Source organism: Melozone crissalis, unplaced genomic scaffold (genome assembly GCF_028551555.1).
Source record: "Melozone crissalis strain CALT ecotype California unplaced genomic scaffold, PUWL_Pcris_2 ptg000006l_1, whole genome shotgun sequence".
Classification (NCBI taxonomy): Eukaryota; Metazoa; Chordata; class Aves; order Passeriformes; family Passerellidae; genus Melozone; species Melozone crissalis.
In genome coordinates, this window is record NW_026535784.1 from 38,452,379 (window position 1) to 38,477,764 (window position 25,386).

General features: G+C 49.7%; 1 protein-coding gene across 1 annotated transcript; it reads right to left on the reverse strand.

The window, feature by feature from the left end:
• Positions 1-2,530: 2,530 nt before the first annotated feature.
• On the reverse strand, positions 2,531-25,386 carry PRAG1 (PEAK1 related, kinase-activating pseudokinase 1). Its single transcript, XM_054294437.1, has 6 exons — positions 25,345-25,386; positions 22,439-22,831; positions 19,458-21,292; positions 11,140-11,297; positions 7,131-7,855; positions 2,531-3,822 (listed from the first exon to the last, which is right to left on the reverse strand). The coding sequence occupies exons 2-6, from the start codon at positions 22,721-22,723 to the stop codon at positions 2,785-2,787; spliced, it is 4,041 nt and encodes a 1,346-aa protein (XP_054150412.1). The 5' UTR covers positions 22,724-22,831; positions 25,345-25,386; the 3' UTR covers positions 2,531-2,784.

Below are 25,386 nucleotides of genomic sequence, written 5' to 3' on the forward strand. Positions count from 1 at the left end.
AGCTCCCAGTCACACATCCTGCAATCCTCCTTCCCCCTGACTGAGTGACACACTTGGCCCCCAGGGTGCAGGGTCATCTGTGTCCCCTGCCACACAGGCAATGATCCATCCCCTCCACCATTCTGGCAGAGGTTCCTGGGCATGGGGACAAGAATGCCTGCTAGGAAAAGGGGAGCTGCTGCTCATGGCATGGTGGGAATGGCAAAGACAAGGAGAGCATAAGACAGCAAAGTCCTCAAACTCAGCTGTGGCACTCAGCTGAGGCCTAGGTGTCACTTTTCCCACAACAGCTACACATCAGAAATTCTAATGCACTTCTCCAGTTCAAGCATTGACACTAAGACCTAAAACCTAGGCTGGAGAAGAAGCATGAGCTACCAAAGGGGAACTACCAGGAAAACCAGGAGCTAAGAATTTCTGTTCATATGCAACCAAGAGGCCACCCACCCAATCTAAAAAAAATATAGCTGAAAAATACTGTTGTTGACCTCTTGGGCTCTGGTCTGCTGGGAATGCTGCTGCAAGGTGCCAAGACAAACACCAGAATCAGACTCAAGCGCTCAAACTCAAAGTAAAGAGTTTTGATCAAGTTAACATCCCACACCACGCAGGCCCTGTGCCAATACCTGTAACAGTGTTTGCCACTAAACTGAAACTCAGCATGCAAAATGGATCCAGTCTCATGTTTTGTGGGCTGGTTGAATGTTTGGCTACCTCTTGAGCCCACTGAGTACACAGCTAAAGGTTTGCAAGTGACCTGCCTTACAGATTATCTCCCCCTTGCCAGCGCAAAATGGATCTGTCATGGCCAGTCCTGTCTCTTTCAGTGCTCTCCTGCAGAGCTGCCACCAACCTCTTCCCTACATTCATGCTTAGAAACTGAGTCATCTCTTCATCTTATCTCAGAAAAACATGCTGGGCTCCTTCAGACAGGTTCTCCAGCTCTTTCATCACTCTGCTGGCCCATGTGAGACCACATGCAGCAAGTCAGAGCCAGACCTTTCAGTGTGTTGAGCCCAGAATGATCCATGGGATGGACAGTGGTTCCCAAGCCAGAAAAGCTCCTGCTACCTGTACCAGAGGGAAGTGAACCCAAAAGTCAGATGCAAGAAAGTCAATGTATAAAAAATTCCCAGCGGTCGCAGTTGGAGCCATCCCACATTCTTCCAGCAGGCAGGGACGTGCACAGCCTCCTCCCTAAGGGGATCAGGGGAAATTCATTGCAAATGGGTGCCCAGCCAAGGAACTATCCCCTCCCATCAGCAGCAACCATAGCCAAACAGATTAAAAAAAGAAACATCCAGGTGAGAAGCCTGGAAAGGATCCACAGAAAGTACACAAAGTGTCTAGAAAACCTGGGGAATTAAAATTCCCCAAAAGAGCAGGCTGTCTCTGGAGGTGAATCAAGGCTGGAGGAAGGTGCTCATGAAGTCTCCCTCTTAGAGCTGCGAGATAGGTAGCTCAGCTAGTGACATCCTGTCTCGGAAAAGCTGATGCTGGGCTCTCTCCAAATGTCCCAAACTTACCACTCCTCCAAGGGCTGCAGAACTGATGTCAGGAGCAGGGCACTCATCTCTGCCTCATGTTGGGGTGGAAAAGTAAAAGAAGCTTGCAACTGGTGAAAAATCTTTTTTTTTCCTCAGTAATACTGCCTCTCTCCCAAACTGAGTGCGTGCTCCGTGTCTAGATGGAAGGAAAGGGGCTGAAGGGAGCCAGGCCAATTTCTCCACCTTTCGTTGTGCTGCTCCTGCCTCCCATCTGTTGGAGAAACATGCATGCAGTGCATCCAGCCCTATGCATTTCTAATTCAAACACCAGCAGCAATAAGACCCTGCCAGCCTGCAGTGGCCCCAGCCTTTAACATGGCAGCTCATCTCTCAATAAAGGAGTTAAATAAATGTTAGACAGAAGGGACAGGTGAATTACCAGGCAAAGGGAGGGAGCTGAAGGGATGTGGAAAGAAAAGCAACCTGGCCCTGACTTTCCCCCCAAGGCCTTGGAGGTGAATTGGGGATTTTCCATTTCATCAGCTTTACAAGGGGTAATTCCCAGCACCATTCCCATGAACAGACCCACCCTGGGCTCCCTCTCATGCCTTCACATCCAAGAGTGGTGCTCCACTACAGCTGCACCACTACACAGGAAAGCCAGGCTGTATTAGTATCTAACAAAGGTAACAGGCAGCTGATACTGAACTCCCCACAGAGAATAAAATAACTGATATACAGAAACAAGCAGTAATTTTTGTTTTGAAAGGGAGAAGCAAAATGGATGCCAAAACGCCCAAAAGATGTGAGTTTGAAAGCCCCGGGTTCTCCCTTGCAAAGGAGCATTATGTGAACTGCCCTTGCTCCTGAAGAGAACCAGCCACCTGCTCATCCCTGCTTCCCACTCTAGAGTGTGGTGTTGTTCCCAGGCAAAAAGGCTCTGATGCTTTGGGAGAGGTGGGGATCACAGGACTGTCCCATAGGCACAGAAATCAACTCGGTACAGTGAGCTCATTAGAAACATGCACACATGCAGGCAGGAGTTTATTAGTCCATATTTGCCATATCAAAAAACCAAAAATCCCCCAAAATAGGGGCAGGTTCCGAGTTCTGCCTGCTCACAAACTAACAGTGCTGAGGATACTAAACATGGCGTGTGCACTCTGACTGCAGTGCGGGCCAGGAGCTGAACGTGCATTCGCAGCTGAGCCTCAAACCTCTCACGTATGAAAGGGCTGTGTACCTTTAGCCACAAGGCAGTCAGGAGCCCTCAGCTGCCTCCGAGACACAGCCAAGGTCAGAGCAGCTGCAGCAGCTTTAATGTGTGCAAGAGGGAGGCCGGCTCAGCAGATGCCAAGTACTGGCAGCACAGCCAGTCCTCCAGTTCAACGCTCCGCTCCGTGTCCACGGCCCTCTCTGCAAACTTCATCATGAGCAGGGCACGCTTCATGTCCACCCAGTTCTGCAGCACCTGGCGCAGGCTTTCCTCGTGGCTCAGGGGCTGCTCCATGAGGTCCTTTCGGGGCCCCCAAAGCAGACATTGCAGCATCCGCTTGGCCTCGGTGATCCGCACGCGCTTGATGGGATCTGCTTCCAGCAGTAGGTGGGCCAGCTGCTGGAGTCCCCGGGAGTAGATGGACAGGCTGGGCAGAGCAGGGAGGTCCTCAGGGCTGTACTCCTGCTCCCTGAGGTGCACCTTTTCCTCAAAGGGGTTAGGCTGGTGCAGCAGTTCATAGATGAGAATACCAGTCTGAAACTCATCAAACTTCTTGTACTGAGAAGCCGACACAATCTCCGGGGCCAGCCGGGCCTGGCTCTTCTTCAGCTTGGAGTCTCCAGTTCCAGTCTTCTGTTTAGCTTTCAAGAAATTGCTGATGATGAGGCGGGGCAAGTGTTTGTCATCTTTGGCTTTCACACAGCTCATGGGGGGCTTGCAGGGCACAAGCAGGAGGTTCTCCAGGCACAGGTCACGATGGATGATGCCATGCTCTTTGAGATGCTCCAAGCCGTTGCAGAGCTGGAGGAGCAGGAAGCAAACGCGGCGTTCGTACAGCTCCGGCTTGGCCTGGTGCAGCATCACCGAGTCCCTCACGAAGTCGGCGGTGGTCTGGCTCGGCACCTCGCGGGTGATGACCACCACGCAGTCGTGCTCGCTGGCACTGCGGGAGGGATGGAAGCCATCTCCAGGCATGCTCTTCCCCACATCTGAGGCCAGCAGCATGCTGGAGGGGACGGAGGCCACAAAATGCCCACAGTCCTGCTGGATGTTGAAGTGAACTGGCACTGCAGGGCTGCAGTACGAAGCAGCTGCCTTGGACTCCTGGGTTTTACAAATCTGTGAAAAGAGACCAAAAGAAAAGTCTCATCAGCCAGTGGCAGAGACAGAGCAGAGACCAGAAGTTGAGAGGTGGGATGCTAAGCTGTGATTTGCAGATGCTCTGGAACACAACAGGAGAAGCAAGATGTGCACTGGTTCCTTAAGCACTTTAAATTATCTCCTGATTTGAGGATTGTTTTTGTCCTGCAACAGCCCAACCTTAGCCACCAGCTGTCTGGGCTGCATTTCTGGGCACGCTTCCTTTGCCAGGCAATGCCCAGTAGCTGGAGGAAAGGAGGACAGTAGTCCTACCGTGAATAACTTCTGAAGATTTTGTTTCACTGCCAACAGAAGCAACATATCTTTTACATCACAGGTATCATTGAGATAAACTCCTGCAACCCAAGCGACATTCCTGAAGGGATAAAAGCAAAGCTTGTGGCAGAAGACATGCTGTCTCTATCTCTGGAGATAGTTAACACTCTTGGATGAGGCCCCATTCAATGTGAGGCGACTGTGCTGTTTGTGGTGAGAGGTGGACAGAAGACTCCAGCACTTTCTTCCCACCTGATCCTTCTCTGATCCCAAGCCCTGGAGCCACTTTCACATCCTCCTCAACCATTCCACTTCTGTGTGTCAGCAACTGTTCTCAAGCCCCTGATCAATGGCTGAGCGAAACCAGCAATAAGCTGTACTCCTCAGCACAGGCCAAAAAACCACCAAAGAGAAAATGGGAGCTTACAACAGGCCTAGAAAGAAGTCAAAGTGCAGCAAACTCTAGGGAGAAAAATGCATTTTATAATCTGGATTCTCTTTAACCTACATGACTTCTATCATCATTTTCTTCCCTATTTTAGCTTTATACTGCATTAGAGACTCAAAGCCAGGTTTATTATAGGAGTATCCATTAGCTTAGGGGGCCTCCTGGCATTTCTATTATACTTTTTTCCCCTTTATTTAGTGATGTGTTTATATGTCATCCACAGGAGTAAGCAACAGGCTGAAACTCAGTATAAAAGGTTTGAAAGCCTGGGGCGTGCCAGTGCCAGTCACAGCATGCGTGCAGACCCGACGAGAAATCAATTTTGCCTCCGAGTTAAAATAGTCACAAGAATGGAGAGGAGCTGAAGAAAAGGGCTGCTTTTGTATTCCTCTAGCTAGGGTCTGAATCCAGGCATTTACAGATAATTTACTCAGATGAGACAAAACTATGGAGATGGGGCATTTCAAATCCCTATTGTCCTCTTTTCTAAACAAAAATACCCTGCCCTGGCTTATTTGTGGAAAGACAAGCTTTGGAGAGTCAGGCAGAATGCAGGTGAATGCAGTGGGACCCAGGGTGATGCAGGAGGTCCCCAAATGCAGAGCAGGCCTTCCAGCCCTCTAGCTAGCAAGCCTGCTTGTTCGTCCTCCCAAAGGAAAGTCATGTAAGGCATAGGAAAAGGGGGGGAATTCCTGGCAAGAGAAAAGTCTCTGGAAGAATAACTACAGCCAAACGAATACAGGGAAATCTTCCCCATCCAGCCATTCTTCTTGACTTTGGCTGCACCAGAGGCATCCTCCCTGCTGAAAGCTCCAACTAGGAGCCTGGGCTGGCTTAGTCACACACCTCTAGTGGAAAAAGAAGCCAAGGCATGGAGCAGATCTTGGCTTAATTCCTCCAAAGCCATTTCCAAACAGTTTTATACATAGTCATGTCTGTCTGTGCACTGCTCAGACTCTGGCTCCTGTTTCTCAACAGGCTCCTTGGCTCAAGTCTGATCCTCTGCCCATTTTGAGCTCTCCAAGTCTAATTTTAACTACAGGTCTGTGATCTCTTTCATGTCAAAAAATCTATACCAGGAGCCAGGAGGGGCAGCTAGGGATCAGCCAATTGAATTGTTTCACAATTATTCATTCCCTACTCTGGCTGCCAGAGGGATGGTGGCACACAGGAATCGTATCCATGCACATGGATGAACACACACACAACATCACTATGCTGGCACAGAGCATGGCCTTGCTGCAGTGGCTTTGACTTTGTTAAGCCACTCTGCAGTGTACCTAGGGCACAGAGTAAGCCCACTTCACACACAGGGACACAAGTGCAGTCCTGTCAGGAGGCTGAAATGTGCTGTCTCTGCCTTGGCAGGAATTCTTGCACTGCAGCCATAGAGCTGAGCTACTGAACCCCATCTAGCACAGCAGGCAAAAGCAAAGATGTGGGTGTGCCACAGGGAACTGCAGATTGAAAAGAAGCACAACAGTTCTTAGGCTTCACGAAGAAAGTTGTGATGGATTTAGGTATAACACACAAGAAAAGCTGTGGCTCTGAGTGCTGGACTAAGGGTATTGGTGCAAGATCTCATCTAATTCGATTCTGGTTACTTACAGCCCCCCTGTTGGGTTGGCTGTACTTTCTTTAGGATATGAACTGGCTTTTAAGCTACCACTTAACTAGAACATCCCTTAGGGATGTATTAAAACATTCTAAAACAACCCTTGGAGTTCATAATGGTGGAAAGTATTCAGCAGAGATTTTTTTCTTTTTTTTTTTCTTCCTTAATGCATCTCTGACAGTGCTTTTTTGGGAATTATTTTAGGCTTTGAAAACAACCTGAGGAATAAGCAGCGGTGAGATGTCTCCAGTGTTAAGTCAGAAGGGAAATTAAAATCTCTGTATTCAAGTAGTAACATTGATCAAGAACCCAAAATCCACAGGATGTCCATGGAACTGGTTGGATAAGCTTACTTATCCAGGTTTCAAAGAGCTGAACTATTGCACCTCAAGTTTCCATTTCAAAACATGTATTCCATGGAGTTACAGGAAAATATTTCAGACCTGACCTTACACAGCATGTCTGGGTCAGCCTCGCATTGTTTAATTGGGATCTACAATATCTTATTGTCTGTAGTTTCAAGATCATATAAGCGCTCAGTATCTGGGTCAGAGCTTCCACTTAAAAGGCAGGCAGAGGCAAAACGCTGCCTTTTGAGCAGCCTTTCATCAGTTTGTGTCATCAGAGGTGAATGCCTCTGAGTTTACAGCAGAGTATTTGCACAAAGATGTTTTCAGAGAGAGAAAATGGTTGGGTTTCAGACCCCTTCAGCAATAAGCTAAATCTGTCTGGCATTTGTTACAATGAAAACTCCTTCTGCAAATTAACCTTCAGAAGCAGTAAGGGGAAAGGAGCAATTTTGGAAGGGGTTTTGCTTGCCTAAGTTCACCTGTGAGAAATACAAGCAGAGAAAACAAGACATTGCATGAGACGCCATGTGCTGCTAGTGCGCACATCTCCACCCAGAAGATGGAGATAGGCCTGGACATCTCCTGGCTGTGGACTTACCTTCACAGCATAGGTCGTAGAAGGGTCCTTGGAGCAAGTGGCACAGTAATAAATGGCGTCCCCTGAGTCGCAGCAGGGCTTGTTGCACGTCAGCTTGAAGAGGGACCAGTTGTTCTCGCTGAAGTGCAGCTCGTTCTTCTGCTCCCGCATGAAGCAGTCCTCGCATTTGGTGACCAGGCGGCGCAGGGACTCGGCGTACAGCGCCCCCAGCTTGCTGTACACCCCCTCCTTGCTGTCCATGTTGCTCAGGAGGTTGTGGAGGCTGGAGGCCGAGGACACCTGGCTGGACACGCTGAGCTGCGAGGAGGAGAGGGACTGGAGGGTTCTGCTGGGCCCTGTGCTCTTGGCGGTGCTGGAGCCCCAGTAGCTGCTTCCTTTGGAGCTCTTCTCCAGGGACTCGGAGGAGGAGAAGGCACCAGGGCGGCCCCCCAGGCTGGCTGGGTGGATGAAGGGAGACTCCTCTCGGGGGCACATATTGCTCTCAGAATGGCTGACATTCAGCCTGGGGCTGGCAGCACCAGCTGCTTTGCCTGAAGATGCCTGTCCCCCAAAAAAGCCATCTGGAGAAGACACGGTTCTGATCACTGTCTTCTTCTGGGGCAGAGGGGGCGGGCAGCTGGGGGCAGAGGAGGGACCATCCTCAGTGGAGACAGAAAGGAAAGGGACAGAGGGAAACACTTGGCTCTCAGCTGGAGGGGGCGAGTGGTTCGGCTCAGATGAGTGTCCTAGGAGATAGCAACACACAAGAAGATGCCATGAGTGGGCCTTGCAGGCTGAGAGCACAGTCCTTCCCCATATCCCTGACACCCCCAGGGCCCTGGCTGGGAAGAAAAGCAGCAAGCCAAGTTACATCTGAACGCAGTGCACAGTCTTCAGCTATTCACAACTGCAAAGTTTCACTGGAGGGGTTAGGGATTTAATTCAGTTTAATAGAGCAGGTTTGCAAAGCAGGCTGCAACCAGCCATCCAGAGAAATGCACTTCCCCACCCTTGAAACCACTCCCCTGTGAACTGCATATACAGTAGTAAAAAGGTAGTAGAGGGTAAATATTTAAGCTGTGATGTCATCCACAGGGAGGTAAGAATGAAGCACTTGATACAAGGACAGTCTTTTAAACACAGCCTCTCTCACCTGGGAGCTGCCACCCGGTGCTTCAGCAGCAGGGCATGATAAGGAGAGAGTGACTCATGGCACATAGCTCCAGCCCTCTGGCTGTACTGGAGCACTCCAAGTACATCGACCTTTTCTCTCTGCTTGACACTGGGGAAGGGTTGCTGAGCAAGCCTGGGATTTTGGCAATTTCCATTTTGCTGAAAAAATCTGGCCTTCCCCCCACGGCCTGTTTCCCAGCTTATTCTTTGCTCAGAGGGCAGGCTGGCCCCACTACATAGCACTAACCCCGAGCAGCTCCACATGCCAAGTGCACATGGAATGGGTTGGGATGGCTGGCTCATTTTGGGCAGCCATAGCAGCTGCTTTCCTACCTGAGCCAGAATGGAGATGGGTAATACATTTACATGCCATGTAAGAAGTGGGACATGAAAAAAAAAGAACAGAAAGGTGATCTGACATTGAAATAAAGAGCAATAATTTCAGGTCATAGAGACAGAAAAGTGAGGGGTGGAGGAGAAATTAAAAGAAGAGAGACAATAATTCAAGGGAATTTATCCATGCCACTTGAATGAGAAATGGGACTCTGCTAACAGCTCCCATGCAAGTGTAAACCTTGAAAGGTGAAAGGTGGGGTTTTGCTCCAAACAAATAGCAAATAGTTTAGCAGATAGCAGGATCTATTGCTTTCTTTAAATCTATTTTCCAAAGCTGCAGAGTGGTAGCAAACAATCCTTCCTTCTCACAAAGCTGTTGCTGAGGGTTCAGCTGCCAGCAGGCACTTCCTCACAGCAGCTTTCTGCCTGCTCAGAGGAATGCCCTGGGGCACTTTCCGTGTCAGCCCGCAGAAGGCAGTTGTCTCCTCACAGCCCAAGTGACTCACCAGCAATCACACACAACCTCCAAGGGCAGGGGCTCAGGTCCCTGAGCTCCCAGCCCGTCCTGGCACGTCACTTGCAGGTTTGCACCAGCTGTGCTAGAGCAGCAATCCCTGTTAGCTGCTCCACTACCTGAGAGCACATGAGGTGAGGGCAGACCCCCTGGTTCTCAGCTACCAGAGTGGATGCTGGCACCATCTGGCCCTATCCCTCCTCACCAGACTGTGGTAGCACTGGTCAATTTTCATTTGTCTCCTTCAGTGCCAAGGCCCTCTGTGTGCACCTCCTGTAATCTATCCCATCACACCAACATCACTGAGAGATACCTCAGGAATGAGCAGCACTGATTTCAGCTTCTGCATGTTTGTCTCCCATGCAAAGCTGTTTCAACAGCCCATTTCTATGCTCAGAAACAGCTCTGTAGGAAACATGAATCAGCACACGTCTCTTTTGCCCCAGTGCCTGGGTGCTGAGCTATCTGACTCCCGTTGGACCCTTGCCCCAGGTGTGTGCCTGCATTGTACACCCAGTGCCCAGCAAGTGACTGCTCTCCAGTTTCAGCTAAGAAATACCTGCCTTAACAATTGAGATTCATGTCCCAAGCTTTAGTGAAAACCCACATGATACTCTAATGGGTCCACAGGAAAGATTCTCTCCATTAAAACCCTGTCAAAAGCCACAGGCAGGGATCATTCAGCATGGCACCTCTTGCCACGCCACTTCCATCCACGGGGCTTTAACAGAGGATAGAGCCAAGAGAAATTCTTCAGTGTGCAGTCCATGAGTACCTCACCAGAGGCATCTCTGCCAGGACATGCAGCTGAATCCCTGTTTCAAGAGACAAGATTTACTTGAGAGAGCAACAAACGTCAGCACTGGAATCTTTGGCAACCAGCGCACATGCCTAGCCACAAATGCCAAACTGCTCTAAAGTTTTTTTTATATGTTGCTGGGCTCTTCCCCAAGCAGAGGGTAATGAATTAACCCCTTTCACAACTCTCCTAACAGTGCTCTGCACCTTCAGCATGGAGGCCTTCTGCGTGTCAAGGGCTTAAAAGCTCCCCTCCACTTCATATTTTAACATCTGACAGCATAGCCAATTAATTTGAGCTCACCTCACTCAGTGACTGACTGCACAGCTTCTTGCTTGCATCAGCAAGCCAACCTGCATTTGAGTGTTCATTTAAAAACTCATCTTCCCCATGATGAGTTTAAACAGTTGCTTCTGTTAGTGAAGGCAGAGAAATCCTCTTGTTCCTATCATTTTTGACAGCAAAATGCTTCTGTGCCTAGCAAGTAAAGATCCAACATATGTGAGTTTTTCTTACCCCTGTACAATTTCCTGGCAAGGTCTCACTCTCAGACTCCCAAGTTAGTGGTGGAAAAACAGAGTTTCCAGAGCTCTGGCTCTTAATTTTATTGCTGCACATTGTTGCTCTTGGAAAGAGAGAACTTCCACTACATGAAGGTCGCTCTTGCTAAGGAAATACTTTCTGAGCTGCTGAACACGTTAGTGCATGTCTAAGTTACACACTGATGAAAAAAGTGACTTCATAGTAAGTATTTTTTAATCTCAGTTAAACGAGTGCAGGCAGATTTTTTCCCCTTAAGAAATAACTGGGAACACAATGAGAGGGAGAGATCATGTCTAGCACAAAACTCCTTCTCATACTCCTCAAATCTATGTAGGACTTTCTATAGCAGGGCTTCTTGTGACAATGTGAAATGCATGAAGCACAAGCAGGATTGTTTCTATATGGAGATTTTATCTAGACCAGAGGAGATCTCCTGGGTGAATGATATTGGCACGTGCTGAATGAAAAGGTCTGTGATGTTGGTCTGACTCTGCCACATTCATCTAGAGTGCATCAAGAGGCAGAAGGGCAGGAGAAGTGGGAAGATGAAGGATCACTGGGGGAGCTGGGGACTGGACCCTCGTGACCCCTGCCCGAGGACGCTGTCCCATGGGCAGTGGGTCTCAGGTACAATGCCACCTCTCCCACAGGCAGGGGTCACTTACTGCCATCGCTGCCGGTCTGTGTGTCCGAGTCGAGGCTGTCGCTGGAGCCGGCAGTGAAGCTGACGTGGGCACTCCTGAAGGGTGGGCTGAGGCTCTCTGCAGAGCTGTTGCTTACTCTCTCCAACTCAGTGTTACTTGGGTTCATTTTCAGAGCGTGCCTAGAGAGAGTGAAAGAGAAGTCAGGAGACAGATGGCAAAAGGAGACCCTGTCTGCAGTTTTGCACGGAGATTCAAGCTGAGAGCAGCCTTAGTTTGGTCTCTGCCTATCCACACACTGCACTGTGTATTATCACACCAAACTACCTCATTCCTGTGCACTTTTCTTCTTTCTCCAGTACCTGGGGAATTGCATCCCAGACTCTGAGCAGGTTACAGGCTTGCAGTCCCCAAGCCGAACTAGCTGTGCTTGATCAGAGAGAGAAAGCTGGTGAGCCAAGAGCATTCAGCCGAAGTCTGCACCTCCTTCACCTAGAACATGTGAGGTCCTGGACCACATCCTATTTTGGCCAGTGCCACTCAGAAGTGGGGACTCACCAGTGTTTGCCTTCAACAAAGCTCTCAAGGGAAGGAAGTAGCATCACTCCTCCCATTTTACAGAAGGCAAGTTGAGGCTGGGTGTGTGAACCCCATTCCTGCATGACAGAGGCATAGGTAGCAGAAGAGTCCATCATCTCCAACCATACATCACAGTTAACAACCAACACCTTACAAAAGAAGAAGAGTTTCTGCAGAAAACACGAGTCTGCCAAACTCAGAACCTACCACACAGTTTTTAATGTAAAACCTGCAGTTTTCCATGCAGCTTCCACCTAAAAAAATAAATAAACTAACCATAAACTGGGCTTATAACCTGCTAGGTCATGGTTTAAGTGACCAGTTTAGGCAAGCAGGATTTTTTGCTAAGATAAAGAATTTCCCCTGGATTTTCTTCATGTTTCTGCCTTGGAAAACAACAGAAACCGTTGAAATCAGGCAGCACAGAAGAACATAAATGCTCTTAGCATTGGTACAGTTCCCACTCCGTCAGCCAGAACACAAACGTTATCAGCCCACATTTTTTAAGCAAAACTGCCAATCTGCTGATAAAATTCAACACATTGATTAAGAATGTAAAAAGGTTAGGAGCAGACTTGTACAGAAGTAAAAGGACTTCCACCAGCTATCTTGCTGGAAGGTATCCGGTGTTTCCTAATCAGACGGCTGAATGGCTGCTGAGAAAGACAAACAAAGACATGCACGACCGTTTTCTTGTGGCACCCTGGTCACATGCATGGGACCCCTCCTCATCCAAAACTCCCAAGCACAGCAGACACAGACTTTTATTTGAAGATTGAGAAATGTTTCACTCCCAATCCAGACAAAGCACTTACTCTTGTGTCCACACCACCACATGGAGAGCAGAGTGTATGAGAAGCCCGGAAGAAACTTCTGCCAGACTTCCTCATTTGCCTGAGCAGCCTTGGTCTAAAAATACTCAAGGGCTGATGAAAATAAGGCTGTAAAAACCAGTTCAGGTATACTTCAGCAGAGACACTGGTCTTCCACCAGTGATGAATTTATCACAGCAAGTCTCTTGGGGACAATTTACAAAACTTCACAATGAACTACACAAGTCACAGTTTCAAAAATGAGAGAGAGAAAGAGAGAAGAGTTTAAGGGTTTAGGTCTGCTATGGCTAATGCTGTTAAAAGCAACCAACTGCACTTAAATATTTTTTTTTCACTATAAAGATGCAACTTCATCCTATAACTTTCTCAGATGTTTAACACTTAGTAATTTGGGTGGAAAAACCACAAGGGTGCACACCCATGCCAGTACACTGTCTGACCCGGCAAGAATCAAAGAAGCGTTTGAACCCATCAGAAAAGAAGATTTAGCAAAATATCCGGTCTTGATTCACAGAGATGAGATGCTTCCTAACATATTCCTTCCCCCAGCCCCCCCAAAACCTTGGTGAATTTCTGTTTCTTTCCCATCACTAAACACAAACTCGCGGAGCTGCCTTACCATTCCCGCACTCAGGGAGAGATGAGACTTTGCTCGGCGCGGTCCAAGGTCCGCCGTGCCCAGCCACACCTATTCCTCCTCCGAGCAACCTGGGCGCAGCGCCGGCCAGAGCCGTGCTGGCTGCTGCCCCGGCTGGGCAGAGCCGGGCTGGCTGCTGCCCCGGCTGGACAGAGCCGTGCTGGCTGCTGCCCCGGCTGGACAGAGCCGGGCTGGCTGCTGCCCCGGCTGTGCTGTGCTCAGCGTGGCTGAAGGCAGATGCAGAGAGAGCCCCGTTTCCTCCCCGCACCGCCGTGACTGATGCAAAGCGCAGTTCCTGAATGGGCGCACCGAAATAGAAATTGTTTGCCGCTTAAACGACATCCTGCTCTTGTTTCAGATCTTACAGCCTGGCCAGCTAATACCTCTGGAATTACCTCTGCCTCACATCTCCCTCTTTTCCTATGAGCTGCTTGAAGACCAGGGTGCAGCCTGCACAATCAAAATACCGCCCACTCCACCGAAGAATTACTACCAAAAACTTGCTAGGGTCAAACTCTCCCATTTCAGTAAAATTCCACCCCAAGAGCTGAACAGCTCATTGCTGCAACAGCCTGTGGGATCCTGTTTTACAGCTACCCCAAACATCCCCTGCTTTGCTAGTATTCCTTCCACCTCACCTGAGTGCAAGGGGACAGGTGGCTATTTTCTGCCTTGCCCTTTTCACCAAAGGATACTGGAAATCACCAAAAGGTGTTGGAAATAAAGAGCACAATCCATCTTAAACCCAAAGAAAACACTGGGTTTTGTGCCCTGCACCACTGACTTGTAAACATCTGTGGGCTACACTCCTCTTCAGAAAGATGTAACAGTAGTTAATTTACATCAATTTAAAAATGCCTGCTCAGCACCTAAAACATAACCAGCAACTTCAAGAGCAGCACCAGAGCTGTCATCGTGTGCCTGTGCATAAAGAACAGGTCACCAGAGTCAGCTCTCTCAATCTAATAACCTAAACCCACAGGATTTCACAGATTTTCAGCTCTCCAACTATTCTGGTAGCTTAAAATACACTTCAATTACTCAACATCCTCTATGCAACAGCCTGGCATATTCAGACAACCCTTCCAGTTCCCTATTTCCAAGCTTTCCCACCATAAACAATTTCATCCAGCTGACTTTCCACATGATTCTCACAGTCCTGCCTAAAACAATTCAAGATTGAAAAGAGTGGTCTTGTAAAAAAAGCACACCAAAACAAAACAACAAACCCATAGTCTGGAGTTCCCTTAACACTGAAAAGGGACCCGGCTCGCTTCCCTTGTCTCAGGTTGCACCTCTGGCCAGGGCTTGCTTCATCTTTCCTGTGTCTCAGTTTGACCACTAGCCACGTGTATAATTTCACATTTCTCCACAGATCAGGGTCCCACCTAATGCTGCTGCGGGACTTCAGCATCACCAATGCATGCTTTGCACTTCTCAGAGAGACAGTGGAGATGGGCCCCAAAGCTTGGCTCCCCTAACTGCAGAAGACCCACTTGCCTTGGGATATTGCCCCAGGGATGCCTGGACTTTGGACATACCTTCCTCTTGAATTTCCTGACTGAGATTTGACACGGAGATCTGGTTACCTTCCACAAGTGCAATGGGCAGGTTTTGGGAGCAGGAGGCCCCTCAGACAGAAAAGCAGCCAGGCTCCCGCTGGCTCCCTTCCCGCAGCCATCCCACGGGCAGCCTGTTGGCAGCTCTGGGGGATGTGCAAGGCACCTCTGCCCTGCACAGAGCCACTGTCACTCTGCAGTGCCACCACGGGGGTCTCCCAGCCTTGCTGTGCCAGCAGCAGGAGGAGGACACTCCTCCTCAGCACAGATGACAGGACTGAACAGATAACAGAGAAGCTGAGCTTTATAAATCATGTGACAGAGCAACGAGGAGAGGAGAACAGAGAACATACAGAGATCACCACACAGCAAACTGCACTCCAGGAGGTGTTTGGTGATAATGTCAACAAGACACCCCCTCCCAGTATAAAATAATGGAACTAATGCACAGAAGAGAGAAAAGCCAGACTTGCATCACAGCATCAAACACAACATATGGCTAGGCATAATTATTACACAAGAGGAAGCACCATTGTACCATATGCTTGTCTATCATGAAACGTGAATAATTATAATCTTCCTCCTCTTGCCACTTGCTGTTTCTTCCAGCATCTTTCCCTGGTTGCAGAGGGAAATTAAAACCCAGCATACAGGAACTTACAACATCTGAAGCTTAGATTTGTACTTATCCTTCTGCTATCAGCTGGCAAATGTGGAGAAACCAAAGCTGAGGTGAGGAAAAGAAAGAATTTTGAAGAACTCCTAGCTTTGTTCAGAGCGATACGCTGCTCCTCCCTGTACTAGAGGGTTTTTATGTAGCCAGGGTTAAGTTGAAACAAGGGTTTGGAATCTGGAGAGGCACAGGAAAATTCAGATAGGATACAGAATTAAGATGGTAGGTGAGTCAAAAATTAAATCACTGCATACTCTAATGTGGTAAAGAAGGTAAAGAATCTTAGTTCAATTTTCAACTCTGTGCTTTTTTAAGTGGTAAGACAGGAAACACACAGAAGAGTGAATGACTTTAATTTTAAAAGAAACAAACTCTCCTAAAAGATAAGCTGATAGATGACAACATTTGAAGCCAGTGTGTTTTGTCACTCGGGTACACCCCGACACTGAGCTCCAAGGAGAAATGGGTGCCTCAGGAACAGTAAGAAAAGAGGAATATCCTGCCTCAGATACAGCTGCTGCTCCGTCACAGACTCATTCCTGGCAAGAAAACACAGCACAGCCCCACCAGCCAGCACCACCTCCCCAGCAAGGAACAAACCTGGCTCTTTTCCTGGTGATCCCATTCCCAACACCTGGCTCCTCTCCTGTGATCCAATTCCCAGCACTGCAGCTTTTCTGTAACACTCCTGTGCTCTGCTCCCTCCGGCAGCAGCACCGGAGCAGGCAATCCTGGCACGCCTCGGGCTCTTTCTCCCTGGCTGTGTTCAGCAGTGACAGGTGTGGGGAAGTGCTGTGCTGCACCTTTGCTACCCCATGCCAGCACACTCAGCAAATTTCAGAAGCTTTTTTTGCCACTGCCTTTTGAAGGTGGCACTAATTGTGATGAAAGTGGCTCAAGATGCAAAACAGCATCACTGTTTTCTTTCTTTAAGAGGCACACGAAATAAATTAGCCATCAAGGTTCTGGAGGCTAGAAGAAACCATGAGGATCATTTAAGCCTGATCCTCTGCATAAGAGAGACATAAATTTCAGTAAAGATTCATTCCTTGTGCCAAGAAACTGAAGGCCATACTAGTGCATTTTTCATCAAAGAGCCTTTAAATCATCATTGCACATACATGTCCTGGGGTTCCTACTTTCCCTGGTGAGCTTCCCTAGCCAACTACCTTCCCAGCTCTTGGAAGAAGACCAGCCACCATCTTCCCTTTTCAGCCTTTTCCCCCTTGTAATTATACTTATTTGTCATTCTGTTTCTTACCTTTCTTATTTCTTATCTGTCATTCTAGACCAAGCAAACATCAAATATCTATTATCTTTCAAACAAGCAGAAAAAGAGGATTGTACGAAGAAACAGTTGCAAGAGATCCAGAATAGCTTTATATAGGACCAAAACCAGGCACATAGTCATTATTTTCCTTTTCTTGTGACAACTTTTAAACCCCCCTGAAATTGCTCCTTCTGCCATCCTAAGAGACAACTTACTTCCAAACCAGAGCTTCCTCAGCCTCTGGAAGGAAAGTACCCTGTAAAAAAAAAATTCCCTTTTAATTGTTAAAGCCAAGATGAACAAAACAAAATCTACAGACTCACTTTTTCTTTCTCTGCTTTATAACTATTCAAACACACACGCAAGTTTTCCTTAAAATAAGCAATGAATTTTCATTAGTAAAGTCAAACAGGCAAACTTAATTTTCCAGCATGAAATCAAATGCCTTGCTGCAGCTTGAGATCTAGAAGGAAAAAGGACAGTTGCATGCCTTTCCTGCAGCTGGAATGAACCCTGATCTGCTAAGCCCCCAGTCCAAAGCCTGTGCCACAACCAGGTCTACACTGGCTTCACCTCCATCCCCCAAAGGAGTTTTTGCAGCTGAGCCACCAGGGAATGTCCTGGGCTGAGGTGCTCTCTCTGTGTGGGGAGTACATAAGCCTAACAGAAGGATCAGTGGCTCGTCCATCAGGGACAAGCACATGTTCACAGGCTGCCCAGCACCAGGAGAGCCTGGATGTGCCTCAGAGTCATCTTTGTGATTCTGGTTCTTCAGGTATTTGGCTGCAGCCCAGGATGAACAGAGGGGATGTTCCTCCAGCACCAGGCCATGGCCTGAAGCTGCAACAACACCCAGGGTGACGCAATGGCACCATGGTGATTTTGGCAGCTGTGCATGCAGCCATCCCTCCCATCACCCTGGCTCCTGCATTGACACGCTCACAGCAGCCACTGCTTTAAAGCAAAGAAACAAAGCAGGCCTTGCATAACCTGAATCTGATCAGATCACTCCTTACTGCTCCTCAGCTGGCCGGGCTCCCTGGGCTCCAGCTTCCATAGCTGCAGGCAGGACTAAGCTCTTTTGAGTAAGGTGCCCAGGGCTCAGCCACAGGCATCAAGGCCCTTGGGAGACAAATACCTGTAGCACAACCTGCCCTGCAGCCACAGAAGGTAACCAACACCTTCCTCAACCACCTGGCAGGGTTTGCAGCTCTGCCAGAGATCCCAGTCATGGATGCCACGTGTTCCCTCACCTCAGTTTCCCCGCCTGCTTTCACACAGGCTTTCTAGCACACAGATGCTTTCATCAGGATGACTCAAAAGCAATTGTTAGAACTGGCACAGCCCAATTGCATCAGGAGCATGACATAGCCCCTCAAAGGGGCAGAAAATGCTCCACACTCCTCTGGTGTCATGACGCCACACAGAGAACAAGAGCAAACACATCTGTGTGCTCATTTGCTTGTGGATCTTTTGTTTCCTCTGACTCCAGCAGGCATGTGGCACCACAGCAGGAAGCCTAGCATTAAGGAGAACTAAAGCCACTTGTTCATCTCTTCTCTTCCCTTGAGAAACCTCATTTGTTCACCCCTTGGCCAATTTAAAACACTAGTTCCCTAGGTTAGCCAATCCCAAAACACATGGAAAATTCACAGTCTCAGCCTGGAGGTCAGTGATGGCTACACATAAGCTTGACCATGGACCCCAAGGCCAAGTTCTCCTCCAAACACCCATCCCTTCTTCTCTTGACTTTTAAATCAAGAGCTGGAGTCAAATCTGTTGTGCAATGCACAGTTCCAAGTAGCAAAACTGCCACACACAATAAAGCAAATATGGGACACCTGCAAAAGGAAAGTCCTTCCCTGGTAAATTCAGACAACGTAATTAATGGAGAGAAAAACAAATTTTCTTCCCCCATTTGACCTTTGTTTTATTTATTTTTTCCCTTTTTCCCCCCTTTTTTTGTTTGGTTATTTTTTTGTTTGGTGATGCACACAGCTGCAGATACTAAATGCACACTAAGTATTGTAAGCTCGAGGTTTTTTTTAATTGCTTAGTAGGGCTATTTCCTTCCCAGATGAACAGCTCTCCCTCCCTCCCTCACTTTTGTTTGGGGCCTGCAGTTGCCCTGCCTGCAAACCTGACTTGCATGAAAGCAGAGAGCAGAAGGTTGCCTGAAGCCAGGTGGCTCCCACACATAACAAGCCCACATCGGGCAAGCTCCAATTACCTGCTTGCAGGCAAGGAGCCCTCCCTGGGAAACTGCAGCTTTGAGAGTTCACCTTGAAAGCAGAAAGTCATTAGAGCCAAACTGAAAATGTTGATTTTGGAGGCCCCTGTTATTAGCATCAAGAAAAGTTGCCCAGTCCCACCTACAAGAGAAGATTGCAACCAGGTTTTCTATGCTATTCAACATCAAGGAACTGCCAAGACAGAATGAAGCTGACCTGGGAAACACCAGCCATCCCAAGCATAGACCTTTTTCTCACTTGAATATTGGGACTTAAGGCCATATCTTGCAGCCCTGAAAGGCTTTTAAAAGTGCACATGACATTTAAACCAAGACTTGAAAAGATCAGACAGCTTTTCAGAGTAAAAAGACAAATAGCTTTTCAGCTGTGCAGTCACTCCCCATGCTCCTGAAAGCCCACCTTTGGACAGAAAAGGAGGAAAAAAGAATGGGGAGCACCTCCCAGTCAATGAACTCCTGCAGCAACCCTCCCAGTTGCAAAGGGTTAACACAGCACCATGCACACACCCACGCGGCTGTACCTAGACTGCTTTTTCGTACCTAGACTGCTTTTTCGGCGGCGGTGGCGGCGGTGCAAACTCCACACCATTGCTCTTGTCTTTAGGGAAATCAAAGGAGAAGGAAGAAGATTTGGTCATTGCAGTCTGGCTCTCCAGTATCGGGCTGTCATCCACAAAGTCGGCACCAGCTCTTCCACTCTCAGCTCCTCCTGTCCACGGGTGGTTTGAGACCTCCGGCTCCTCCTCCTGCTCCTCCTCCTCCTCTATTCGGCCCTGCTTGGTCCATGTTGGGTTATAGTGTTTCTGCCTCCTGTCATAGGATGAGCCTGCCAGGCCTCTACTGGACTCCTCCACAGAGACCCCATTCCCATGAGTGCAGGGGGAAGGGGTCACCCCAAAGGCACCCGTATCAGTACAGTTCCTTGGGAGCAGCTGAGCACCAGCTCCATCATGGCTGTTGTCATCACCAAACCTTCCCACGTGGGAGCTGATGGGGGGCACACGGCTCCCCTCGCTGCCTGGCTGGCTGTTTTTGGACATCTTTGGGGGGATGGCTGGACTCACAGTAAGTGAGGTCTTGACAGGAGCTGCCAGATGAAATCTTGTGCTGTTTTCACATCCAGGTGCTTGAAAAATCTGTCCAGACTCAATAGCAGGTGATGAAGTCCCAAAATCAGGGTGGGAAGTGGGGCTGATACATGGCCACTGCACTCCTACCGCTGAGTCAGGGCTGCTGAGGAATATTGTCTTGTGATCATCCTCAGTGTGTGCTGTCATTATAGTTATCTTTGCTGCCACCTGGCCAGTGGAGTCCTGGTGCTCCTTCTCACCTCCCAAAGCCCAGCCACCATCCCTCCACAACCCATCAGCTTTCTCCTTGGCAGTGCCGTGGGCCAGCTTCTCCGCTTTTGCCTGGCTGCCAACAGCCTTCAGCTGTGCCTTCCTCCTCTTGGTGCTCTCGGCATAGATGGGATCACCGTGGGCTGGCTCGGCGAGGCGAGGGCGCTGCGGCTCCACCAGAGCCTGCTGAGGGATGCTTGAGCCCTCAGCGCGGGGGCCGCCAGTGACAGAGGGCTCCCCAGGGAGAGGCAACTCCTCATCCTCCTGGGACAAAGCAAGGGCAGCCGCCTTGCAGCTCCCCGTGGTCTCAGGGAGGGTGGCAGGCTCAGCATGGAGAGCCAGGTTTATCCTGTCTGAACACAGGGCATAGGGAAGAGGATCACTCTGGTCCTTTGTGATGCAGAAGGCCACGTTCACAGCTCTGCGCTCCTCTTCACTGAACTTGACTGCCCGGCCACTTGGCCTTGGAATCTCGGGAGCATCCCGCTGCCTCCACCCGCTGGGAGTGTGACTCTCCTTCTCACAATGTGCAGCCTTGTCCTCTGTGCAACAGGGCTCCCATGGGACGGGGTGCTCTTTGTGGCAGTTTGTGATTGAACAGTACTCGCCCCCTTCGCTTTCCAAGATGGAGGAGATGTGACCACAGTCACAACCTGAAGGGACTGCTGCTCCTTCTCTGGCTTGGGAAGAAGTGTTTCTGCTGGAGTTAGTGGTGCTCCTGTCCCCCAAGGCAGATGGATTAGGGCAGGGGACCTGATGAGGCAGGGCAAACTTGTCTTTAACTCTGTCCCCCTGCTTGCCCACCTCACCCACAAGCACCAGGCTGTGGATGGAGACGTTTCTCTCCACTCGACTCTCCAGGCCACGCAGACCCACCATGGAGTAGCTGGGAGGACAGCAAGACAAGCAGTCGCTGGGCTGGTTGTGAAGGAAAGGTTTTCTCACACCACCATTGCCAAAATTGTCAAGGCAGATGCGCTGTGCATCTCCTGATTTCAGGAGGAGTTGCTTGCCAGAAATCACGCCCCAACTGACCTGTATGGGTCAAAGAGACAAATTCCCTGTCAGAACATGCATATGCAAAAGGAAAGACAAGTAAAATTTAAGCAAACCCCCAAACTGCAAAAACAAAAGCCCAGCTCTGCAGAACAGCACTCCGGAATTCACCATCTATTTTGCTGTGCTCACCTCTCCACTAATTTCCACAAAGCTCTCCAGGTAAAACTACACTTGCTGTATTTCCTGGACCATTTGTAATCCTTACATTACCAACAATGGTAATGCACTGGAATAAGACATTCTCCTTTCTCTTCCTATGGGTTTGCTGCCAGAAACATGTCCAACCTGTCATCCTGTCTGTGAATCACTGTGCAATTAAAGATTCAGAGAGCGAAGGAATATTTGCACCTCTCTCTGCTTATTTTCATTTCACACTGCTCCAGAGTGTGTGGCTCCAGAACACAGACACAGACTATCATGGGTTATCCTGGGATAGCAGCCTAGCCATGCTCAGAAGTAGGGATGGGGGGGGCAGGCATGCCAAATGTGCATGCACAGATCAAACACTGCCAACAATGGCAGCTCCACTGTGTGCCCTTCAGCCCTTAGGAGAAAAGAAAGGGACAGCAGTGAGAGGCTAAGAGAGCTGGTGAGCCCTGACTGTGCTCTGGGGCATGGGGAAATAGGAGCACACCTCTGCCACAGGCAGTGGGGCAGCAGCCTGTGCATCACCCTGCTGAGGCACTGCTGGTATCAGCTGGTCAGGGCGAGGAGCTGCACCCACAGGGCATTACTGCTGTGGCAGAGATTGGTAGGAAGGAGTAGGAAGGCAGGGCACTTTCTTCCTCACCCACAAAGACCACGGATGCAGTCAGCACTGACTACAACCCGACAAGACATCTTTTCAGTAAAACTTCCCAGAAAAAAAACCCGCATCCTCATTTTAAAACCGGAAGTTCCTAAACAAACAATGTATTTTTAAGCTCCTCTGCACATGGCTTGTGAGCAACAGCTCATTCAGCTTCACCCAAAGATACACTAAGAAACCGATATATGCCTTAAAATCCTGAGTCAAGACCAGAAGGAAAAACAAAGGGAAGGAAGCATTTGTAACAGATATTCCTAGCACTCTGAGGATAGGTAAGTAACGGGAAGTCATGCTTTGACTGGATTAATCATTACCTGTGACAGATCTGCGTTCATATTCACATCCGCCCACGCGTCAGAAACATCCGAGTTTATCATTGTTGGCTTCACAGCAATTGTTGGCTTTGAGAAGGGGGAAGTAGTTATACCTTCGTCTTCCAACACGAGGCTCTCGGGCTTGGTCCTAGCTCCATCCGGGAGCACGCCACAAGCTCCCACGTCCAGGGGTGTTTGCAGCCGATGGGAACTCTTCGGGTTGAAGCAGTTTTTGCAGGAGCCGGGCTTCCAAACGTGTTCCACAAAGTCACTGCACGCAGACATCTTCAAATCCTCGTGGGTCAGACTGAGAGCCCACTGCGTCTTCTGCACTGCCCTCCACTGCTCATTTTGCGTTTGCTCCTGAGCCACTCGAAAGGATCACCGAGACATCTGGAAAAGCACAACACTGTCTGATTAGCTTGATTATGCCCTCAGACTGGAAGATTTTTAATAGGACAGGTGATAATTACACTTAATCTGCATTCATCACAAAGGCATATTGTTTACAAGGCTTTTTTCACAGCTTGGCTAAAGCCCACACAATCACTTGAAAAGTCTCAACTTCTAAGCATAGCTCCGTAATAGAAAAGACATCAAGCGAGCAGCATTCCTATGTGATTTAATTCCCTGCTTAATCTGCATGTATAACCAGCCTCATGCAAGATTTAGATCAAGGGTAAAGAAAAGGGGTCTTGGAAATAGCTGTTCACAGCCCCACAAGCAGAGCCAGTCAGGAAAAATTTCTTCTCCAAAGAGGCATCCTCTCTCTGGAAAATAAAAAGGCCTGGAGACACAAGGACCAGAATCAGAGACTGTGTAACCAAGGGGACCAGCAACAACCTTCCTTCACCCAGAAGCACCACTGTGATTACTGCCGTGGTACACAAAGGCTTCTCTCCCACCCAGTGAAAGGCAATCAGCAGGGCTGGGGCTGGCACTGATTTGAGCAAGTGTCTGGCAGAATGCTCTTATCTCGTTTGCCAAGAGCCACAAATAACAGTGTCAGCTCGCTGAAACGATTCATTGTCTGCAAGGGGAGAAACGTTTTGCTCTTGGATTACTTACAGACAAGGATTCCTTCCCATCTTCCTTCCCCAGGAGGGAAATGCCCCAGGACAAGACATTCCTGCTGCATTCCTGTGTCCCTGTCCCCGCCACCCCCCTCCCGGCCAGGTTTGATTGCACTCTAGCCAGTGGAACTAAACCTGGAACCAAGAACTTTAGAGACACTTCCGAGGAGGACTCCCACAAAGCTCAGCGGATTAGGAAAGAAGATCAGACAGAGAATGCAGCCGGCTGCTGTGGGTGTCAGGACGCACGATTTCCCCACGCGGCTACAGAGAGTCCTTCCTCATCGAACCAAGTTTAGGTCATCATCCCCTGGCCAGCTGATCACCAGGCAAACTGAGGCCCCTTTCCTGAGGGTCTCCCAGCGAACAGGCACTTTTACACTCCAATCCTGGAGGCACATGAACGAAATTTACCAGCCTGATCCTTAAGCACTTCCTCCACATAGGCATAGCGGAACACCACCAGAGCTATGGACACTTTTGCAATCGCATGCACCCCTAAACCAGCTTCACTGCAGTAAAGATTCTTGCCTCTGGGCTCAGAGATGCCCTGGCCAGCCCCTCTAACAGCCACCCACACTACATGGCATAAAGAAAGACAACTCATAAGAGCCTGGGTGGGACAAAGTGAAGGCGAAGAGAGCCACTGACCCACAAGCATCTCCGAATTCAAGCGGCACCTATGGGAAGGGTGTCTTTGATCGGCTAAACCATTAGCACCTGCAGACTCCTTCTGTCTGGCAGGCTAATAAATTAGGGTCTGCTTCTTGAAAAAGCAGGGGAAAAAGGGAGTATCAGTGGGATTCACCAAGCAGATTGCCGTGTGTCTCTTTTTAGGGAAGACACTGTTTTAGACAGGCTTTTTCATGGACTTCATAGAGTCTGAATTAACCAAAGGGCAGCGAATCACTCTCAGGCATATTCCATCACCTTCAATGAGGTTAATGGTATTTGCAGAGAAAACAGCTTTAAAAATATTTAATCCTTTGTTTCTTTTTAGATCTAGCACGCAATGTCCAGCATCACCCGAAGCTGAACAAGTGTCCTGATGAGAGCCAGCAAATTAAAAAGAAAAATCAGAGGGAGGGAAGCAGGCACCGAAGCCAGAAAAAACTCTCCACTTCTGGTTTAACATTCGGCGCTGCCAAATGCCTGTTGAAGACCAGGGTTTCCCTGTCTGCGGCCGTCATTTCTCGCTGCCCGGATCGCGGGGCGGGCCCGTGCCCGCACGCCGGCCGGGCACCGGGACCCACCCGCACCGACCCACGCGGCGCCGCGCGGGGAAGCAGGCCGGGATCGGCGAGAGATAAGGGACCGAAAGCCAGCACCTGGGTCTGTCCCCGGGCAAGCCCCAAGCCAGCGCCTGGGTCTGAGGCATTCCCGAAGCCGCCGCGCGTCCCGGGGCACCGGCGAGCACCCGCAGTAACAGCTCCCTGTTCCCTGGGACAGAGATTCCGGGCTGCGGCGCAAGGATGCTCCGGCGCAAAGAAAAGCCCCAAGCCCCCAGCCCAAGCAGCTCTGGCTGCCAGACGGACCCTCCGGGCGCCAACCAGGACCGGGAAAAGTTTCCCGGGCAGAGCCCGCCGGGGCTCCCGGGGTGGGCGGCGATGCGGGTCGGGACCGGAGCGCGCCCCGAGCCGGCTACCGACCCCCGAGCCGGCTACCGACCCCCGCCCCGGCCCTCCGCCCGCATGCTCGGTGGGCAGCGGCACAGCCCCGGCCCCCGGGCAGCCCCGCCCCGGCCCCGAGGGGCGGCGCCGGGGTCCCTCCCAGCCCGGCTTTGTCCCGGGAGGCGGAGGCCCGGTGCCCGCCCGGCAGCAGCTCCCCGCTCACCAGGCTCCCGCGGCGGCGGCAGCTCCGCTCGGCTCCGCGCCG